Here is a 20,946-nt window from a genome sequence, read left to right on the forward strand (position 1 = left end):
CAATGTCACCGCCAAAGAGCAACTGTGCCAAAAACCTCAACTAAACTGCTTAATAATGAACTCTGTAACAACAGTGACGCATGCAGCGTAAGCAATCTTTGTGTTTTTGCCGTACCAAGCAAACTTGCGAAAGGAAAGGAAAAACCCAAAGCCAGTTCTCAGGGAAGCTTTCTGTGTCAGGGTGGCCAATTAATTTTCCCAAGAAGCTAGATGAGAATTTAGCATTGTTGTTGAGGGCTGCACCACTAAGCTGAACTCAATTTTGCTTTATTTATTGCCACTTGGAAAAAATCATTGCCCACCCCCACAGATTAATTCTGTCTAAACAGAGGGTGTCTGATATTTTCATACTTGTACTATAGTAATGGTTTTTATGCTGAAACCTTTATCAGAATGAGGATGAGGTTCATCACTCACATCACATCACGATTAAGGCAGGAGTGGTTTAATCTTTCCCTATATTCGAGCTTAACAACTAAATTGAGCTTTCATAAAATCCCAGACTTCTTCAGAGAAAAAACATTTGTCTCTGTGTGGTCAAAAAGCAATCCTATGTTCACAATTTCACACCTTTAGTGAACTCTCTTAGGAAAAATGATCCTTTGAAGTTCAACTTGCGCACAAAAACTGTTTGTCATTTGTCAACATGGTCTCAACTCAAAATAATTGTTTGCTTTGTGAAGGTTAATGTTTCTATGCTACATTAACACTGCACTTTATTTAGTTACGTTTACACTTTCAAGTATGAAAACATGCTTTTTCTTTGAAACAACGACTCCTTTCTTTTTGTACTATACAGCATTAAGGAGAGATGTTACTTTCATAAAAGAAAGCATTGTTTGTACCTGCCTAATATGAACAATGGATAATGGATGGAAAAACTCATAGTATCAGGTGCAAAAAAAAAGACGCATGTTTTCCACACCATTGATTCCTTATTTTACAGTTTTACAGCAGGTCTAGTTTCAGCATTGTGATATTTGATCTTTTCCCCATTCTAGCAGTTCCAGTTCAGCAAATGACTCTTACTGATAATTATGAGTCACGTCTTCCTCAATCTTTGACAGCCTTAGGTGTATTGAAGTGCAGCTTCAAGTTTGATTCATTCACACTGGAACATTAAGTGCACTATGAAAACATCCAATACCTCACACATGACCTCACTTGTGATCTAAATATGATGTCTCCAGTTCAAATGCAGATGATAGTCAACACAAACAATTTCATTTCAGGTTGTTGTTTTTTTTTATTTTTAAATATAGCGCCAAATCACAATAGTCACTTCAAGGTGATTAAAACTGTACAGTAAACACCGTGGAGTAATACAGAGAAAACCCAGCAATCAGATGACCCCTACCACCCCATGAGAAAGGCCTTGGCAACAGTGAGAAGGAAAAAGTCCCTTTTAACAGGAAGAAACCTCAGGCAGAACCAGACTCATGGAGAGGCAGCCATCTGCTGATCAGGGGAGGGACACAGAACATAAGACAGACTTCAGGAGAGACAGCCAGAGTTTAATAATAACTAGTGATGAAATTCACAGCAGTGTATAAACACATGCAGTAAAAGGAGGTGACTGAAGAAAACCTTATTGTATCCTGGGAAGTCACCAGCAGCCAAGGCCTATTGCAGCGTAACTAAGGAATCGTTCAGGGTCACCTGATCCAGCTCTAACCACATCCTTTATCGAAAAAGAAAGATTTAATCTTGACACTGGCAGAGGGTGTCTGTGTTCCCAAATCAAAACTGGGAACTGGAAGTACCACTATTAGTCAAAAGTACACAGTTTTTGGCACACATTAGGATCCTCACGATCTATTTCATAACCCATACTTGTTTCTGAAATTCAAACCCCAAACATACTATAAACACAAACCACAGACAATGAATTTTATCTCAATGAATGCCTTTATTTTCAAGATACTGTTAACACACAGTTATATAAGAGAGCTCTTCCAATAACAAAAGAAATCCAAGTCTGTATAAGAAGGACGTAACATTTATAGTGGTAATATGGAATGTACTTGTTTACATTTTTAACAATCCGTTGAAATAAATAGTCTATAGTCTTTTTAGTGTTTTATCAATATATTCTCTTTGTCAAGTCAAATTTTCAGGAATGAAAAAGAGGAAAAAGATAATGACCAGAAAAAAAGGATAATATTCCCTTTCCAAAAAGTCTTTTGTTTATAGGCAATAAGTACAGGGGAACAACTGTTGAAAAAGGCAGATCCCTTCTTATTGAACTAAATAATATTCTTCCACCAAAAAGTGTAAATCCAAGTGCTTACTTGAACACACAAACCATATAAGGGTCTTAATAGACACAAAATGTCCTTATTTGATGCAAGCTTCTCATTTGCTACAAGGCTGCTGACCCAGCCAGCCAAGGTCAGCTTGTTCAATCAGCTTCCCCATGATTGTGTTGTGCTGTTGGGGACCAGCAGTCAAAGCGACATCCCAAGGGGAAAAAAGTATCACAGGTAAAGCACCACGACAGGTTTCTAGTTACCTACAGCTTCAATGTTCTCTGCCTCAGGCTTTCTCTCTCAGAGAGAACTTAACAATAAAGAACTGTATCTGTACCAGGGGGCGAGAGGAGGGAAGAGAGCCCTAGGATGCTACAGAAGTCTCTGTTGAAGGACCTCTCTCATACTACACTTCTCCTATCATGTGTTACAAAAAAAAAAAAAAAAAAAAAGGAGCAGTCTCTGAAAAGTGCAAAAAGGGCACAGGCAGCCCAATCCTCTGGCAGGTGAGTGAGACCACAGGTACCACCATTGAAACTATCCCCTCACGCAGAGGCGTCCAACGTTCCCACCAAGCAGACCCCTACATAGGCATAGGGATAATGCATCTTGGTGTAGCAGGGTTTCAGCTCAGTGAGCTCATCCCACGCTTAAAATTTAGACCATGCTGACTAAAGTCCAGCCTCAGTCTGCACTGTGATCCTCGAGCTCAGAGATGATTGTGATCAGGTTCTGGAGGCCGAAGATGAACCCACTGTCCTGGCCTTCGTGCACTACGCTGTCTTCTCCATAGTGGCGACAGGTGGTGTGAGCAAAGTCAATCATGCGTACATCCACCACAGGGCTACTAGCCTCTCCTGCGCTGTGGGATGAGCGACTACCACCACTGTTGCTGCTCCCTCCGGACACACCTGCGCCAACACCCGCAGAGGAGGAGCGAGGGAAACCAAAGGCACCTTCTTCCTCCTCCTCCTCATCAGATGGCTCATCCTCATCACCTTCCTCCCCACCTCTATGTCTAGGTCTAGTGGGAGCCCTGGGAGGGTCGCCATCGTAGATGATGAGCAGGGAGCTAGAGTAGAAGCGGTAAGACTCGCAGGCCTCGAGGGCAGCTTGCATTTCGCGAAGTCTCCGCAACACTGGAGACAGCAGCTCATGACGCAAGCGATGCCCATTGTGGAAAAACTGGTAGAGAGCCTCCTTGAAGCCTGCGAGAGTCAGCTTTCGCCCATGGTATTTATTCATGAACATCAGCTGGCCTGGCTCTGACTGGTACACCTGCAAAGGTCACACAGCAACATAAGCACTACAGCGGCACATAAACAAGTAAATACAAAAACCCCCCCCCACGTATATATGGTTTCATTTATAAATATACTTTACCTGCATGCCACAAAGTCGCACCCCAATAGATGCAGATGTGCTCTGTTGACACTTTCGAATCTGATTGGCTTTCTTTTCCTCTGATGCATCATCTCCATGCTGACGAGTTCCCATCTTCAAGTCTAAGACACACGGTACTCTATAGCGCCATGTAAGGTTTTCTAAAAGGATAAATTCTGTAAAGGGAGAGTCAAGGATCACATGGCAAAAAAAGGGAACACTTCAGCCACTTCAGCAGACACTGAGAATTCTCATATCTTCAAGCATGTGGTAAAAGGATACTGTATTGGTTACGGTGCTTTGCATTCTCCTTCATCCTCTGTAAGTGCTGCTGGTGACATTTGAGACTCCAGGGGTTGTGTTTGATCTGTGACACCACATTGCCTTTTTCCAGGCTAAAGTAAAGTACCTCTGCCTGCTGTTGCATCTCATCACGATTATAACTGCAGAGCAGAGAACGAAGAAAGACATCAGCTTCAGCGCTACAGAGCTTCATAACAATACACGTCTTCAACATGACTTATTTCCGTGAAACAGTAAAGGTGCTCTCTTACCTCATAATCTTGTCTTCTTTACGACTGTGTCTACCTCTGTCTTTGCTATAGTTGTCATTCTCAGGGCCCAAAGGGGATTGCTTTTTGTTGCTCCACTTCACCATCTTGCTCTTGGGCTCACAGTCTGTTGAGGGGTCTTTGTTTTCCAGGTCCCCTGATTCGCTGTGGAGGGGGTAGGCGATGAGGCACAAATTCCCTTCCTCATCCTCTTCAAAACTGACTGAAACTACACCTGAGAGAGTGAGTGAGAGAGAGAGAGAGAGAGAAATAGAAGGAGAGGTTTTATCTTCATGTTTGTTACTTTTACAAATTCTCACAATTTGAAAAAGCAATTGCACAAAGAAAACTATATGATCCACCATGAGTAAAAGAGATAGAAAATGTAACACTGTAGTAGTTAAAGCATGATAGTTTTAAAGTGTCAAATCATAATGATTCAGACACACAGATAAGAATATAGATACTGATATTAAGCAGCAAGTATATCTACATAGTTCATATTTCAAATGCACCACATTGTGCTCTGAGGGCTTCAGTTAGTAATAATTAACACAATTTGATAAACTCATGGACTAATGGATGTTTCTGGAAGGCCTTTGATGCCAATGCTAATTTCTGACATGACCCGCAAAAAGCCACCGGGGTCACCCCCCCCCCCCCAAAAATAAAACTCCCTACAAGGACCTGAGTATTGCAGGCAGAGTGGGGGAGGTGTTGCACTGAGAATAAACATCACAGCTGCAAAGGCCGACACAGATCAACCACAGACAGGAAGGAGGGAGGGGATGTGGTCGAAACAGTTCAAGAGGAACTGTTTTAGATCTGGATGTAACATCCAAGTTACATGACACAAAACACGATACCAAAACCAAGCAGCAGTAGGAGTCATTACAAATCAGCCACTGAATTAGAAAATTAAATGACAGTTTATTACAATGACCAAAAAACAAACAACAAAAAACAGCCATGCAAATAACATGGCACTGGATTTGGATGTTAAATGGCAGGCCCCGGGATCATGGGTGCCATCCTTCTACGCAGGCGGAGGCTTGACTTATGTCATGCGCACTGACGTCATCAGTCTGCAGGAAGCCCCGCCTCTGAAGGAATGTGTGCCTCAGCACTGCACTGTCATTACACCACTGCAGCCAGCAAAGGAACTTATGAGTCACTCCGAGTTTCTTTCAATAAAAAGGCTCATAAATTTGTGATAAACGTATATCAAGTGCGCGATTATTGCGCCCCAGTTGCGCAAATCGAATGTAGTACAGGAGTAGGGCTAAACTGACTTAGACATTATTATTGCTATCAATATCATTTTATTAAGTACAAACGTTCCTGTCCAATCTTTTTTCAGGTCACTGTCGTGACATTAAATTGCAATATAGTATCCTCTACACAACATAAGTGACCCCTAACTTATAAATTTAATCTACATCTGCTCAAAAGTCTTAATGTTTCTAATCCAGTATTCCACTGCAAGATGTCCCTAACATCAGATACTGCTGAGACACATTTATCTACAATCGCGGATAAGGAACCTTACATTCCTTTAGAAGAACACAGCTCTTTCCCCGTCTCTCATCATAATGTGAAATGTAAGACTGGAAAATGCTAGTGGGGTTGAGCATTTGAAGGCCCCAGACGTCTACTATACTATTAGCTCCTCACATCCCATTCCATATCCAGGACCTTTTTATAGCCCCATGCTGCATGGCCGTGGATTCAGTTACCACACATCACGTCAAAAGATCTCTGCCTGAAGATCTCCGTATCAGCATGTACTAGGTGTAATTGAATGTAGGGGAAACTGTGAGAGACTGAATGCAACCAGGGAACATAGCATTCCTGCTTCAGGTCTGTGTGAGTCTTTATGCGTGTCGTTCCCTGAAACCAGACCTGGAAATCTCCTCAAATGACTTGTAAATTATTACTCTGGTGATCTGCCGCAGTTATTTTAGATTTGCCGTGGCCCTCCAATACGCATCTTGAAACTATAGCTGCCTTAAAAGCGTCACACAGTCAAAGACCTCTGGATACTCTGGCTACTCATTCTCTTGGCAGGAAGTCAAGCCATTAGGTTTGACGCTACTTGAAACCCTGCCTTGCACATGAGGGATATAGCCAGAAAACGGATAGCTGTGTCTGCCAAAGGCTCCAACATGACTGACAATGTAACGTGAGTTATTTTGAAGCCAATGCAATCAGCTTACAAATATTCAACATACATTCTGTAGTGTTGTTGTGTACACAATGCACTTTAAGGTATTGCAACGGCAAATAAGCGCAAAATTTCATGTAATAGAAGTTTTGTTTTTTTGCAATGCAATATTAAAAGCACCCATGAGACTCTTATATAACGCATGCACAGAGGTGAGAAAATTAAAAGATGCATGCTGCTCTAACGGGCAGCTCAATAGTTCATATTTGGGATGCACAGACTCACCTTTATATTGAGGGGTGAACTTCCTCATCTCTGGTGGGAGACTCTTATAGAACTGGTGTTCTCGGGGGATGAGGGGTTTGCAAATTGTCTGTTCCCCAAACCGTAGCACACAAGAGTGGCCCCCCACTTGGTGCACGAACGGCTCAAGCATCACCCCTTTTCCGGGATAAGGAGTCCCTTCCGCCTGCATGAGGGCTTCCAGAGCGGGACTCATCCTCACCCCGCATCGGACAGCTGAGCTGGGGGGGCCCACGTCGTACGGGAGGCAAGAGGCTCGGCCGCTCGTTTGGCTCCCTATCCTCAGGCTGTTTCCTGTTCGCTCACAGGGGGGCGCTGCTGCTCTCCCACTTGACCGAAGCAGTAAAAAACAAAGGGCTGAACAGGAAGGACGACGAAATCCCGTATTCCGATTAGTTTCCTTTCCCGGAGAGCAAATTATAAGGCTCACCGACTAAGCGGTATGTTCGTTGTGCTTGTACATTTAGTAAAAAAATGATTATAAAGCTCCTACAAGCTGCCTGAAGAAATTCAAGCAGCGTAAGCAGCGACCACACTCGTCGCCTCCTTTTACCGAAACTGACGGCTAGGCTGATCCGCCTGCTAGAAAACAGCAGAAGCAGTGAGCGAGCAAGCCCCACCCCTCTTCCAAAATCACCCAATCAGAAACACGCAGCTGTCGCTGGGAGGAGACGAGATACCTAGGAGAGGATCAAGCAAACAAAGAGGAAGGAGAGAAAACATGGGGGAGGGTAGAACATGAAAAATGCTTCATACAAAACAAAACAGTGGAGATTTTTTTTAAAGTTTGCTGTACTTGAAGGTTTCATCGATGTTTTTGCTTTAGAGATCGGCTACAGTTTTCAAGTCCTGTTATTTTAATTTGCACCAAACATAAGCAGTGAATTTAACACCAAAGCAAGCAGGAAATCCAAATTGTTCTTACACTATACCTCTTTGATTATTTTTTCTTTTCGGGGGGACTTTTTCACATCCCATTGATCAGGGCAAAGGTGTGAAAGGTGTATGAGTGAAATACACAACAAATGAGATGGGTATGAAATCTAGATGTTGCTTGTGTTAATGTCATAAGGGAAGGTGGCTCAGGTGGCTTCACATAAAAAAAGCTCTTATCTTTTTTAGATGAGAATGAGAGCATTTGCCTTAAAGCAGGAGCTCAAGAAGTTAATAACTACTCCCTCATATGGAACAGATCATACAGATCACTTCCTTGTTTACAACTTTCAACTGCACATACCATCCATTAACATGCATGGGTCGTGTGAGGGCTGAAATGTGTGTTGCCAAAACAACATAAGTTCTTATAAATTACCTCAGAAGTACAGTCTTTAAGTTTATACTTAGATGAACACTGGGCTGGCAAAGTGAGACCTAAGTTCAGACCTAAAATAGAGATGCACTGAAAGAAAGACACACACAGTGTCATCAGTCATCAGGGATGACCATGTTTCATCAGGTACCAATAACAAAATGGCACACAATCCAGGAAGCCCAGTTTGCATAGCACATTTATCTGTCACTCTGCATCTCCCCAGTGCAATTTCAGGGAAAGTTGTTTATCCAAATCACGTGCCAAAAAGCCTTTTGCCAGCTCTCTTGCAAAACCATTTCCTTCCGCGACCCCATCTGTTGATTTTACAGAGATAATAATACACACATGAAAACAGCTCTCATGAGCTCAACACCTGGGTTTTGTGTGGCACCCAAGCTGTCTCCAAGCAGTAAACTCAAGTGAATAACTGAGGAGGTACAACTTTTTTAAAAAAAAGTACTTTAACAGCATCAGAGCCATTTATTTACACTGAATACAAACAAATCATGTTACTGTTGATACAGTTTTCACTATCTTGACAGTGTCCCGTCTGTAAAGAACAACATCCTTTTCAATAAAGTGCACATTCCATTAATAATTTCCATTATTCCTTTATGAATTGAACATTTGTCCAAACAGACTCCAGATACAAGAAAGAAGAATGAAAGACCTCTGAAAGAATCTTCTAGTCAAGCTAGCTAATATAACCCAAAAATCCCCTTCAATATCAAAGAGGTCATTGAAAAGCCCCAAAACTTCTTTTTGAGTGTCAGTTAGCCTAATAAGTTTGACTAGTGTACCAGGCCACATCAAGGTGCATGCACTAATCTCTTATGTTCCAGTTCTGTACTGGGATTACACACAAGAGGAAAATATCCCAGAGCCATACAGGGAAGGATTTTAATGGTCAGCACACAGAGAAGGCACCCACTTGTACTTAAAAGCTTGAAATTGTTGAAAGCATTATTTATGAAAGAGGAAGAGACCACCTGGCTTGTTATCACCAGATAGCTCCAAAAGAGGCAGGGTGCAAAAATGGCTTATATTTCTAAGTCACAGTGAAATCAAAAAATACAGTGCTACTAACATTAAATGTACACAATTTTTGAGTTCACAAATCTACATAACAGTTGTGATATTACAGCAGATCCAGTCTGAGGATACAACAAATCGTGTGGGTATTTAAACATAATGAGCTGTCAGCTTTCCAACGTAGTCTCCTTAGCCACAAATGATGGATCGGTGTTATGTCAGCTTAGCATGGATCCATGTCTCTGGAAAAGAGTGCTTGGTTGTGCCACGGGACCCGCAATCCAGCTGTGAATCAGAGCAGTGATTCAATTTCCTTGAACCTCTCTTCATATATGCACACCACATAATGCTCAAAACCCAGGAATCACTGCAAACTCTGTCCACCATAGATGCAGCAGAAAACTCACTGAACAAAGGCATAAGTATCTTAACCAATGAAAAACAAAAATGGTCTGTTTTAATGCAACAACTTTTAAATTCAGTACTACTTATAAATGGATCGGTCTGATCTTAGTGGCAGGTTCTTAGTGCCATGGTAATACATGTTTACATATAAGCAGTCAAGCAAATTAGTGGTTAACACTGTTACCTGACAGCAAGAAAGTCCTGGATTCTTGCTGTTTGGATTTTGCATGTCCTCCCTGAAACTGCGTGGGTTCTCTCATGTACTCTTGCTTCCTCCCACACTCCAATGCATGGGGTTAGGTTAACTGGTGGTTCTCAGGTGTTGATGTGAAAGTCAGTGGTTGTCTGCTTCTCTGTCTGTGTTAGCTCTGCAACAGATTGGTGATGTGTCCGGGGTGCTTACTGTCTCTCAGCCTATGGCAGCTGAGATTGGGCCCAGCACACCCGTGAAAATCAAAGAAAATGGGTTAATGGATGAATATGGATGGATGGATGGATGGATGGGTGGGTGGGTGGGTGGGTGGATCGAGCCTATATCAATAGAAATAGTGGATTTGTTCAGAGCAATGCAACTTTCAAAGGGTCATAATCAGGTCATAATCAAACCATAATCAGCTCAACTTATAACAGAGAATACACGTACAGCTGAAAGTAGCTACATCTAGAAAATGTGACCTATCTTGTTTTTCCATAGCAAGCTTAGGAAACACTATCCGTCTACAATTGTCTACAATATACCCAGTTTGTTTAATATACTATTCTTTTGTATTCTTACTCAAACTGATGCCAGTCATTTCTTTAAATGGCACTGGTTGGTCACTGGACAGCTACAGCTTAATAATGCAAATGGGCCATAGTTAAAGTAATTTAACTTAAGGAAGTAAAAGCTTAAACAAAATCAGTATGCCACACTGCAGCCTACACTGTGGATGAAAATGAGTGCCATGAAGCTATGCCTTCAGATGAATTTCTTGGGGACATCACAACAGTATTATGCTCCTAATTTGACTTGGTATTTTCCAGTCAGTCTGTAAGGCCTTTTAATCATTCCTGCTCTCGTGAGGAAGTGACACATGGGTGTGCAGGGGAGCTTACCAGCTCTGCCCTGTGTGCTGATAGTGATGAATCCTGTTGGAACTCTGACAGCTAATGCAAAGTCAAGGACAAGCTTGTTTATTCCTGCACTCCCCACTGCCACCCACAATCCTCATATAACTCCTTCAGTCATTCCCTTTGTCTAGAATGGAAAAAGGCGCTAAAATAAAATCAAAGCACCTCTTTGTCAGCTTTTGTGGATCTGTCAATATAATTAATAGCACAGATAATATATATATACAAATGCACAAGTTCCTGGATGGTGATTCCTGGTTAAGAGTAAATAAAATCATAAAGCGTGACACAAGGCAATATTCAGTCACTGAGTCAATAATTCATTGGAATGATAAGAGTTTCTCTGCTGTTGGTGTGTATTTCCTTTTTAAAACTAAAAGATAAGGAAATGCAATAAACTCTCCTAAGTATATAAGAAAAACAATCTTTGGCATGGTGCTTAAATAAGGACAGAAAGTAATATGTGGCCAAAAAAAGTTAGGCTTTACACAGACTGATAGTACTGGGGGTGGAAAAAGGCTTATGTAAATAGTATCTTCTGCCAGTGGTTCTCAGGGGTAAGTTCATTTTAATCATCAGAAATGGTCACAAGAACAACAAAATTGAGACTACACTGAATCAAAATGCCAATGATACAAAATCCCAAGTAATACAAAATCTGAGCTGGCAATGGCCTTGTGTCGATATGACATGTGGTTGCTCAAACTGTAGCGGGCACCTAAGCAACCTGACGGATTTAACAGCATTATCTTCAAATACACTAACACATTCCTCAAGTACATTCCCGGAGCTACATGGAGCCCATTAGACCAAAGCGCAGTCACGTTCTACAGTGGGATGACAAAAGGGGAGAGGCGGTCTGCATAGTTTATCCCCATAAAAGTTCATGTTGCTGATGTCCTCCTCACCGATGATGTTAATGAGCAACATGGACATTCAGTTTTAGAAGTTGGAGGCCACAAATCATTGTGCTTCTGAGTGCTGAAGGTGCGTGCGTATGAGTGACAGTTTAAAATATTAACATATTAACGTATTGCTTCAAAGAAAGCTACTCGGTGCACTGAGCTATGGCAGCAAAATCCTTTTTAAACTGGTGGAGACAAATGCATGCATTCACCAGATGCCTTGACATCAGATAATTGCAGTGATTAAAGTTGCTGTGTCCTCATCAAGCTGATGTTGAAGATAATGCTATGCTATGAGACGCAGACTTTCATGAGACAATCAGCTAGAGCGTAACGTCCCCCGCCCCCTACCCCCACACCCACAGGAAACATCTTGTCTATTTCTCTTAAGTATAAGGAAAGGTGTGGACAAGCCTGGAATCTCTTGTAAACATGTCATACGTGAGAAACTGTATGGTCAAACAGATCACTGGTAGTGTCAAAGTTTATGGTTCCATCTTTGTATTTGTCATCACTCACGTGCCTGTTTTGGAAATACTGGGACATGTTTATTGCCTCATTGTTATGGCTTAGTTTCTACAGTACGTGCAGCACATCAGTGCTCGGCCTGCAACAGCACGTCACCATGGGAACAGTTTGGAAGGGATGGTGCCCAGAGAATGGAGTAATTTAGGAGAAGATGCAGATTGGTTTTCCAAAGTAGAAGTACTAGTTTTTAAAAGAGAAATTTAAAGGTGTAAATGAAAAGTCAAATAAGGAGTTCACGTTGGACTCACTTATTAATATACATGAACACATAGGACACGTCGACGTCAGGCCCCTTTCGACATCTGTCTGGTGATCTGTTATAGCTCAGCTGACACATTTTTCTCATGTATAAACTGCCAACCAAGCCACTGCCAATACCACCCCTCCTCCCCCACACAACCTTACCCTTGACTCCTAACCTCCAGTAAACAACAACAAGTTAGATTTATACTAACACTGTACACTGATACTAGCTCCTCAAGACCTGGAAAAGAAATTAGGTCAGATTTTTATGCTCCTTGTCCAGGATCCAGGTGGCCAGGTTCTGTCTGCAAGTGGGCTTTGGGTACAAGCCAAGCGGCCGCACCAAGTCTGTTTCACATGATCTGACCCAGACAGTCGCCAGTAGCCCGGCTCCCTCCAGCCCGTGCCCCACATCCTGACTGGCCAACCATCGCATCCAATTTTCGCTAAAGTTAAAGGAAAGTAGGTGTCAGTCTCGGACAAATGGACCAGAATGAATCAGCGCTTGGAGGGAATTATTGAACATCTATAGCTAGGGCAACCTATAACATTTAACACATCCTATCCAGTGCTGCAGAAACCCTTCATCATCCCATAAATCTGCTCTGCACTCACTGCCACCAGCGTTCATTTTGCAGCTTTGTGAAACATAAAATATATGTGATGATGATGATTTTCTGATGATAAAGGTGCAATATTTTTATCTCTATTTTTTATTTTGCACATTCTCTTACTTTTTTCCTTTTTATACCCAGTCACTGGAAAACATTATGGATATTTTTTGTGTCTGAACCCCCCCAATATACTTTCATACGTAAGATTACAAAGCATCCTATCAACACAGCAATCCTTGATGTTTTACTGCTCACTGTATCTGCACTCCAAATCAATGTCAACACCTCCACGATTTAAGAGCATGCTGCATGGCTCATGGTTTCTGATGCACATGCAAAGTCTGATGCACGTGCACAAACACACACACATGCACACAGAGATGCACACAAACAATCACAAAGTATACTTCACTGAAAAACAACAAATCAACTCCTCTTGATGCTAATCGCCAACATGTACATTCAGTACAAGCACTGTGGTCATAAGTTTAAAGCCACCATGCTTCCCAGTGCTGTAAACAGGACAAGTGCAAAACAAAACAAAACAAAACCACACACTGTCCACACTTAATTTGATTTTGTGCTGGTAAAAAAAACTTATTCAGCAGATAAGCAAAGTAATGGGTACTTCTTTGTTTTCATGAAATGCAATTTGAACCTCTATGCATGTTCTATTTTGCTTTCTCAAAACAGCAGCGGAGAGTCACAAATATTAACTGCCCTTGAATTCCAACTAAAATCTGGTCTCATGAATGCATTCTTTGAGGTTTACTATGAAGCTGAGCGAAGTTTCCAACCAAATTAGTCCAAATGATATTATCTGTCTTAAACTGTGCAAACTTGCAGGACTTGTTGTGCTGGGCTCTTCCTGTACCTAACTGTACATTAACAAGTTCCATATAACCCAAGTATGCTGAGGTTGAGTGAAGGAAAAAAAAGCTTCTTAAAATCACCCCCTCGCTCCTCCAGTTCTACACGTGTTACACAAGATGTCACGTGGCTTAGAACCATCAAAATGTAGAACCATAATATTTTGATTTTCATGCACACACACGTGCACACTCAAACACATGAGGCATGATTAGTCTGAGCTCTGACTTGTGCACGCTGAAGAGTCAGCCCCAAAACAAACAGTGCAGGGATACAATTACCATTCAAGGGCTTTCATGAAACTCAAGTTTATTAGGGCACATGGAAATAACTCTTAGTTCAAACTGGAGAGGCATGACTGACTTTTTTCTAGTGGTGGTGAAAAGTGAATTCATAATTGTTTTTCAACTTCAAAAGCCATGTACATGAGTGCTCCTGCCGTGTGCAGTGGCCTCCTCACTACTCTGTGGTGTATACCAGTTTTCTTTTTCCAGGAAAAATGGGGTAAACATCATCTGTTAAAAGTCAAATTCAAGACTCCTCCCACTTGGCTGCACACAGTAAGGTTTTTGTTTTTATTCTGCAGATATAAGGGCTTCTGGAGTTCCCTTGCATACCAGTGGTGTCTGAGCTTGTGCGAGTGTGTGTATGTCTCTGTGTGGCACATGTGTGCATGCCTCTGGGTTTGTGTGCATGTGCAGCTGTACGTGTTTGAGAGGGAAGGAGTGAATATAGGTCCTGTCTTCTCATGCTGTGTTATGTAACAGTCCAGTAAATTCAATCTGTCTGTATCTGAACCCCATGACATTATATTGATACAAAGTGCAGGCTGTCCAGAGGTGGCAGCTCTACAAATTCAAAAACACAGCCATGCTGTTGCAACTAATTTCAGACTTACCATTAAACTGCCTAACCTCTAATTCGTATATGCTGCCCCTGTCAATTCTGACAGTTCAAGCTGGGAGGAGTTTTGAGCATGACTTTGAGCGCATAATGTTTACCTCATTTTTCCTGGAAAAAGAAAGTACATATAGTGGTGAGGACTCGCATACAGGACCTTTGCACTTTCATTTTTCACCACCTCTAAAAAAAGCAAAAACAGGATTTTATTTTTCACTGCATTAAGAAAAGTTTGGACAGCAAGCAGCCTTTGACAATGATGCAAGTCAAATGCATGGCCTCATGTATCAATCCAGTTAAATGTCTTTAGAACTGCGAACTTTGAAAGAATGTGAACCTCCAGAAGTTATCCAACTCCCTAGAAACTAGGAAATAGTTCAATATTTTGGTGGGAAATCCTGGAAGATGTCCTTAAAGGGAGATGCGTCTTAAAGGGAGCTAAAATGTTTCGTTTTAGCTCAAAACAGAGAATTAACTGCAGGGCAAAAAAAGATGATTTTGAGATTCAGAAAGAGATTGTGATGTAGCAGGTTAAGTTCATCAGTCAGCATAAAGGTTTGCTTACATGCCCTATTTTCCCATTTATGTATTCAGTTTTGAATTAAATTTGAAATTTACTCAGTCATGTGATGTACTATAAAACTCTCGATGTTTAGTTAGTGACCTAGCCAGTTTGTACTTCAAAACTGAAGACTGAGTAGCCTGACGACTGTGAGAAACCATCAATACTCTATCACATAGAATGGCTTTAAACTAGGCTACTATTGACTTTGGTGCTGCATCTGCTTTTAGTCCTGAGCACTGAAACACACCAATGCAAAAGCTGAGAGTTGATCTGTTTACAGCACAAACCTACAGCCACAAGAAACTGCTCTTTTGCATGAGTCCATAACGAGTTGCTTAAGACATTGTCCAGATGGTGTTGGCTTTGTGGGGCTCACTGCCAATATCGTTCACATCAGCATGTATTTGAAAGTGCCATCACATCCCTACTTACTCTGGTACAAGTTAGAAAAAAAGAGACCAGGGTTCATATGTTCCCAAGGCTGCTGTCAGAAAAGAGTTACTGTGAAGCACTTTGAGAGCATGCATTCCCAAAAGTCCATCTCTGTTCCAAAAACTGAAGTGCAGTTCTTAGTATTATGTTTCCAAGAACTGAATGTTTTTAGTTTCATATCATAGTCTGAGAGTATATCAGAGGAATAAAGTAAAGTAAATGTTATCTGCCACTGCAGAGCATTTTGCTTAGACATCTCTAATCCTAATTCCAAAATAGTTGGGACACTGTGTAAAATGTAAAAAACAACAAAATGCAAATCTCTGCAAATGTCATAAAATTTCATTCACAATAGAACATAGAAAACATATCAAATCTTTAAACTGATAAAAGTTTGAATGTGATGACAGCAACGCTTCTTAAAAATGTTACATTGGGGCAACAAAGGTCTGAAAAGTGGGTGGCACTAAAAAGAAATGGCTGGAGAAACATTTAGCAACTAATTACATTTATTGGTAAGAGTTCAGTAACATTACTGGATATAAAGAGAGCTTCTTAGAGAGACAGAGCTTCTCAGAAGTAAAACTAGGCAGAGGTTTACCAACCTGCATCCACAAATTTTGGAACAATTTCTGAATAATGTAAAAGAGTTTCAAAATGTCATCATCTACAGGATATAATATCAACAGATTCTGAGAATTTGAAGAAACGTCTGTATGCAAAGGACATGGCCTTGGCGTTAAGGCCTGCATTAAAAACAGGTATGGTTCTGTCATCAAAAGCACTTCATGGTCTCAGGAAAACTTCTAACACTAGAAATCGATGTCTGTGACCACAGTCTACTGTGCCATCTACAAATTCAGGTCAAAGCTATATCATCAACAGAAATGTTGTTGTTTTCTCCGGGCCAACGTTCATTTAAAATGCACTGTCTGTTCTGTCAGACAAATCAAACTTTAAAATCATTTTTCATAAAAACACTGCATATTGCTTTATTACAACAACATAGCTTCACAGTGGTGCTGAAGGCCACACCTTTTAGCAACTGAAACATCTGGCACATCATTATATTACAAAAATGAAAAAGAGGACCCAGGGCTGTTGCCTCAGACAAGAATTCCTCATTTCTCTGCCAAAATTGTTAGCACACATGCTACACAGATGCTACACAGTGGTAAACATTTCCAGTTTATCTAACAAGCAGCAAAATGTTCCTCCGGCTTTTTCTTTGTAGAACCTAGACTTGTAGTCAAGACTGCCTAAACCAAGACCAAGACAATACCAAAACCAGAGGGTATCGAGACCAAGACAAGACCAAGACCAAGACCATGACAGACCGAGTCAAGACCAAGACAAATTTGAGACGAGACCGAGACAAAAAAGTCTTTAAACTGCAGCCAAATGCTGCTTCGTTTACGGGTGTCAGGCATATTTATGTGTTTTTGCTTTGCACTCGCACAGCCCTCCTCACCACTGTCTACTGTCTCACTCACTTACTGAGAGGACAGACACACGCTGTCGCGTCTCTCACCTTCTCTGTTTTTCACATAATGATATTATCCTATATCCTCGCATGCGATTGGCCACAATATGGAGGGATTGGAGCATAGCTGAGCCACTGTGTGAGAGCTGAGCATCGAAAGGAAATTAAGTGAGGAGCCGGCTCTTGCTCAATGGGAGTCGACTCTTCTGATTCACTACAAAGCACTCTCTAAGCACAGCTCTTAGAGCTGAAGCTTTTGCGCATGACACATTATCAAACATCATGTCATAGATACTGTTGACTCCAAGTCTCCCGACCACTATGTCAATCTGAGACAGCAAGACCGAGACATCGAGACCAAGACAAGACCGAGACCAAAGTTTGTCGAGACCAAGACAAGACCAAGACCACGTAAAAGTGGTCTCAAAACCGGTCTCAAGACCAAGACCAGTCTCGAGACATCCAACTCTAGTAGAACCACTTACTGTTCCAGCCCTCTGTTATCCCAACCCAACTTTTTGGAGATGTGTTGGAGCCATCAAATAAAAATGTTTGTTCTTTTTAAGTTTAAACATATTTATGATTTTATGTTCTATTGTGAAAAGAAATGGCTGCATGAGTTTTGCAGATCAGTGCATTCTGTTTTTAGAACAGCCAATTGTATTTCAGATCTCAATGTAAGTTACATGCGCTTAGTAACTTAACTCGAGCTCTTTGCAACATGAATTAGTTTTGTGGAGTGTTACTCTTTCATTTTCAATATTAAACGGTCAGAGCCTACTTTATAACACACTGATTTTAGTTGAAGAAGTAACCCCATGATAGAAGTAAACCTGCAGATTTCAGAGGTATATGTACTGCTGTGTCCTGCAGCAGCATCACACAAAGTTAGATTTCTCTGAACATCCCTGAAAGTGCTGACTCAAAAGCAGTACTTGACTTACCTGAAGTGCGAGTCACTCTTGAAACAAATTGAAACAGGCCAAAAACAGAACTTTGATTAAGGAGAGTGAGTGGCACTTAGGACTTAGCCTCATTGCAAATAGTGGTATCTAAAAAACGTGGACTGAATGAGAGCTGGCACAACACACATTTAAGATAAGATAAGATAACCTTTATTAGTCCCACACGTGGGAAATTTGTTTTGTCACAGCAGGAAGTGGACAGTGCAAAAGTTATGACGCAAAAATTAGAATACAATAAGAATAAATACAGTACACAGCTGTACAGAATAGAATAAAATAATATACTATATACAGTAGAATAAAATAGAATAAAAATATACAATAAGATAAAAATAGAATACGAATGCTATATACAACTGAGTAAAAATACAACGATGCCAGAAAAGATTATTGCACTTAGTGTTATTGCACATGTGTGGATGTGTGTGTTTGTTCAGTTAAAGTCTTTGTTGTGGAGTCTGACAGCAGTGGGGAGGAAAGACCTGCGAAATCTCTCCGTCCCACACCGTGGGTGCCGCAGTCTCCCACTGAAGGAGCTGCTCAGTGCTGTCACAGTCTGCTGCATGGGGTGGGAGACGTTGTCCAACAGGGATGACAGCTTAGCCGCCGTTCTCCTGTCACTCACCACCTCCACTGGGTCCAGAGGGCATCCTAGAACAGAGCTGGCCCTTCGGATCACCCTGTTCAGTCCCTTCCTGTCCCCAGCAGAGATGCTGCCGCCCCAGCAGACCACACCATAAAAGATAGCAGAAGCCACCACAGAGTCATAGAAGGTCTTCAGGAGTGGGCCCTCCACCCCAAACGACCTGAGTCTCCGCAGCAGGTACAGCCTGCTCTGCCCTTTCCTGTAGAGGGCGTCTGAGTTATGAGTCCAGTCCAGTCTGTTGTTCAGATGAACACCAAGGTACCTGTAGCTGTCCACAGCCTCAATGTCCATACCCTGGATGTTCAGTGGTTGCAGTGGAGAATGCTTGTGCCTGCGGAAGTCTACCACCAGCTCCTTGGTTTTACTGGCGTTGATCTGGAGGTAGTTCAGCTGGCACCAGTCCACAAAGTCTTGAGTCAGTCCTCTGTACTCCTTGTCGTCCCCATCAGTGATGAGGCCGACTATTGCAGAGTCATCAGAGAACTTCTGCAGGAAGCACTGGGTGGAATTGTGGGAGAAGTCTGCAGTGTAGATGGTGAAGAGGAACGGAGCCAGAACCGTTCCCTGTGGGGCCCCCGTACTGCAGACGACCCTGTCCGACACACAGCCCTGAGTCCTCACATACTGTGGTCGGTTGGTGAGGTAGTCCAAAATCCAGGTAGTGAGGTGATGGTCCACTCCAGAGTTCTCCAGCTTGTCCTTCAGAACCGAGGGAAGAATAGTGTTGAAGGCACTGGAGAAATCAAAGAACATGATTCTCACAGTGCTTCCAGCGGTCTCCAGGTGAGCGAGGGAACGATGTAGGAGGTGAATGACGGCATCATCCGTGCCAATGCCAGGCTGGTAGGCAAACTGAAGTGGGTCCAGTGATGAGCTTGTTAGGCGCCGAAGCTGAGCCAGGACCAACCGCTCCAGGGTCTTCATCAGGTGGGATGTCAGAGCCACCGGCCTGTAGCTGTTGAGGTCCTTGGGGCGTGAAGTCTTTGGCACTGGTACAACACAGGAGGTTTTCCAGAGCTGTGGGACTCTTCCCAACCTCAGGCTCAGGTTGAAGAGGTGCTCCATCACCCCACACAGTTGGTCCGCGCAGGACCTGACGACCCTCGAGCTGATGCCATCTGGGCCCGCTGCCTTCTTGCCATTAATCCTCCTCAGTTCCCTCCTAACCTGGGTGGTTGAGAGAGACAGGCTGGAGCCTTGTGTTGAGTGTGTATTGGATGCTGTTGTTGGGGGTGGGGGGGAGTGAGCAGGGTGAATAGAGGAGGTGTGAAGTGTCTGAGGTGTCAGAGGTGGAACAGCAGCAGTGGGGGTGGGTGAGTCTGCAGCCGATGTTGTAGACTGTCTCATGGTTGAATCAAATCTGTTGAAGAAATGATTCAGTTCATTTGCCCACCTCACATCCCTCCCAGGCAGAGAGTTCTGCTGTTTGTGGCCTGAGATGGTTCTGAGGCCTCTCCAGACTTCACCAACGTTGTTTTGCTGAAGCTGGTTCTCCATCTTCTGCCTGTAGCTGTCCTTCCCATTCCTTATCAGTCCCCTCAACTCTCTCTGCACCCTTTTCAACTCCTCTTTGTCTTTGGATTTGAAGGCCCTCCTCTTCTGCTTGAGGACAGCTTTAATTTCTGGGGTAATCCAAGGTTTGTTGTTGGAGAAACACCGTACAGTCCTGGTAGGTACGGTGTTATCCACACAGAAATTAATATAGTCAGTAATGCATGTAGTAAGGCTGTCGATGTCCTCTCCATGGTCGTCACAGATCACCTCCCACACAGTCGACTCAAAACAGTCCTTAAGAGCCTCCTCGCTCTCCTCTGACCATCTCTGCACTGTGCGGGTGGCTGGTGGCACCCTGCGCACTAAGGGCTCATACACAGGGACAAGGTGCACGTGTCACAGTCCTCCCCTATTTTCTAACTACTTGCCAGCCCATCTGCAGTCTGCATGTTGTTGCTCAATAACACATTAGGTTAGTTACTCTGAATCAATCTGTATGCTACAGTGATTGTTCTGCAACACTGCAGTGGCTTTTTTCTGGCCCTGTGTTTTAATGTCACGTTGATATCTAGCCACAGTGAATTGTTCTGTTCATAACTTTAATGGACAGAATACACAGGTGTAGATAAGTGCTCAGTGGTCCTGGGATCAAGTCATTGCTTTATGTAGATGATGTCGTCCTGTTGGCTTCATTGACTGATTACCTTTAGCTTGGGATGGGCTGTTTTCTTTTCAGGCTGCTGCAGCATCTGTAATCTGGGTATCTCTGAGCTCCTGAGCACTTACATATCA

At 42.5% G+C, this 20,946-nt stretch overlaps 1 protein-coding gene across 1 annotated transcript; it reads right to left on the reverse strand.

Annotated features, from left to right (window-relative positions):
- Positions 1-1,889: 1,889 nt before the first annotated feature.
- ip6k2b (inositol hexakisphosphate kinase 2b) lies at positions 1,890-7,218 on the reverse strand. The gene is made up of 5 exons (XM_004544852.3): positions 6,633-7,218; positions 4,187-4,418; positions 3,915-4,075; positions 3,633-3,808; positions 1,890-3,527 (listed from the first exon to the last, which is right to left on the reverse strand). The coding sequence occupies exons 1-5, from the start codon at positions 6,844-6,846 to the stop codon at positions 2,934-2,936; spliced, it is 1,377 nt and encodes a 458-aa protein (XP_004544909.1). The 5' UTR covers positions 6,847-7,218; the 3' UTR covers positions 1,890-2,933.
- Positions 7,219-20,946: the final 13,728 nt, after the last annotated feature.

Source organism: Maylandia zebra, linkage group LG5, assembly GCF_041146795.1.
Source record: "Maylandia zebra isolate NMK-2024a linkage group LG5, Mzebra_GT3a, whole genome shotgun sequence".
NCBI classification, from domain to species: domain Eukaryota; kingdom Metazoa; phylum Chordata; class Actinopteri; order Cichliformes; family Cichlidae; genus Maylandia; species Maylandia zebra.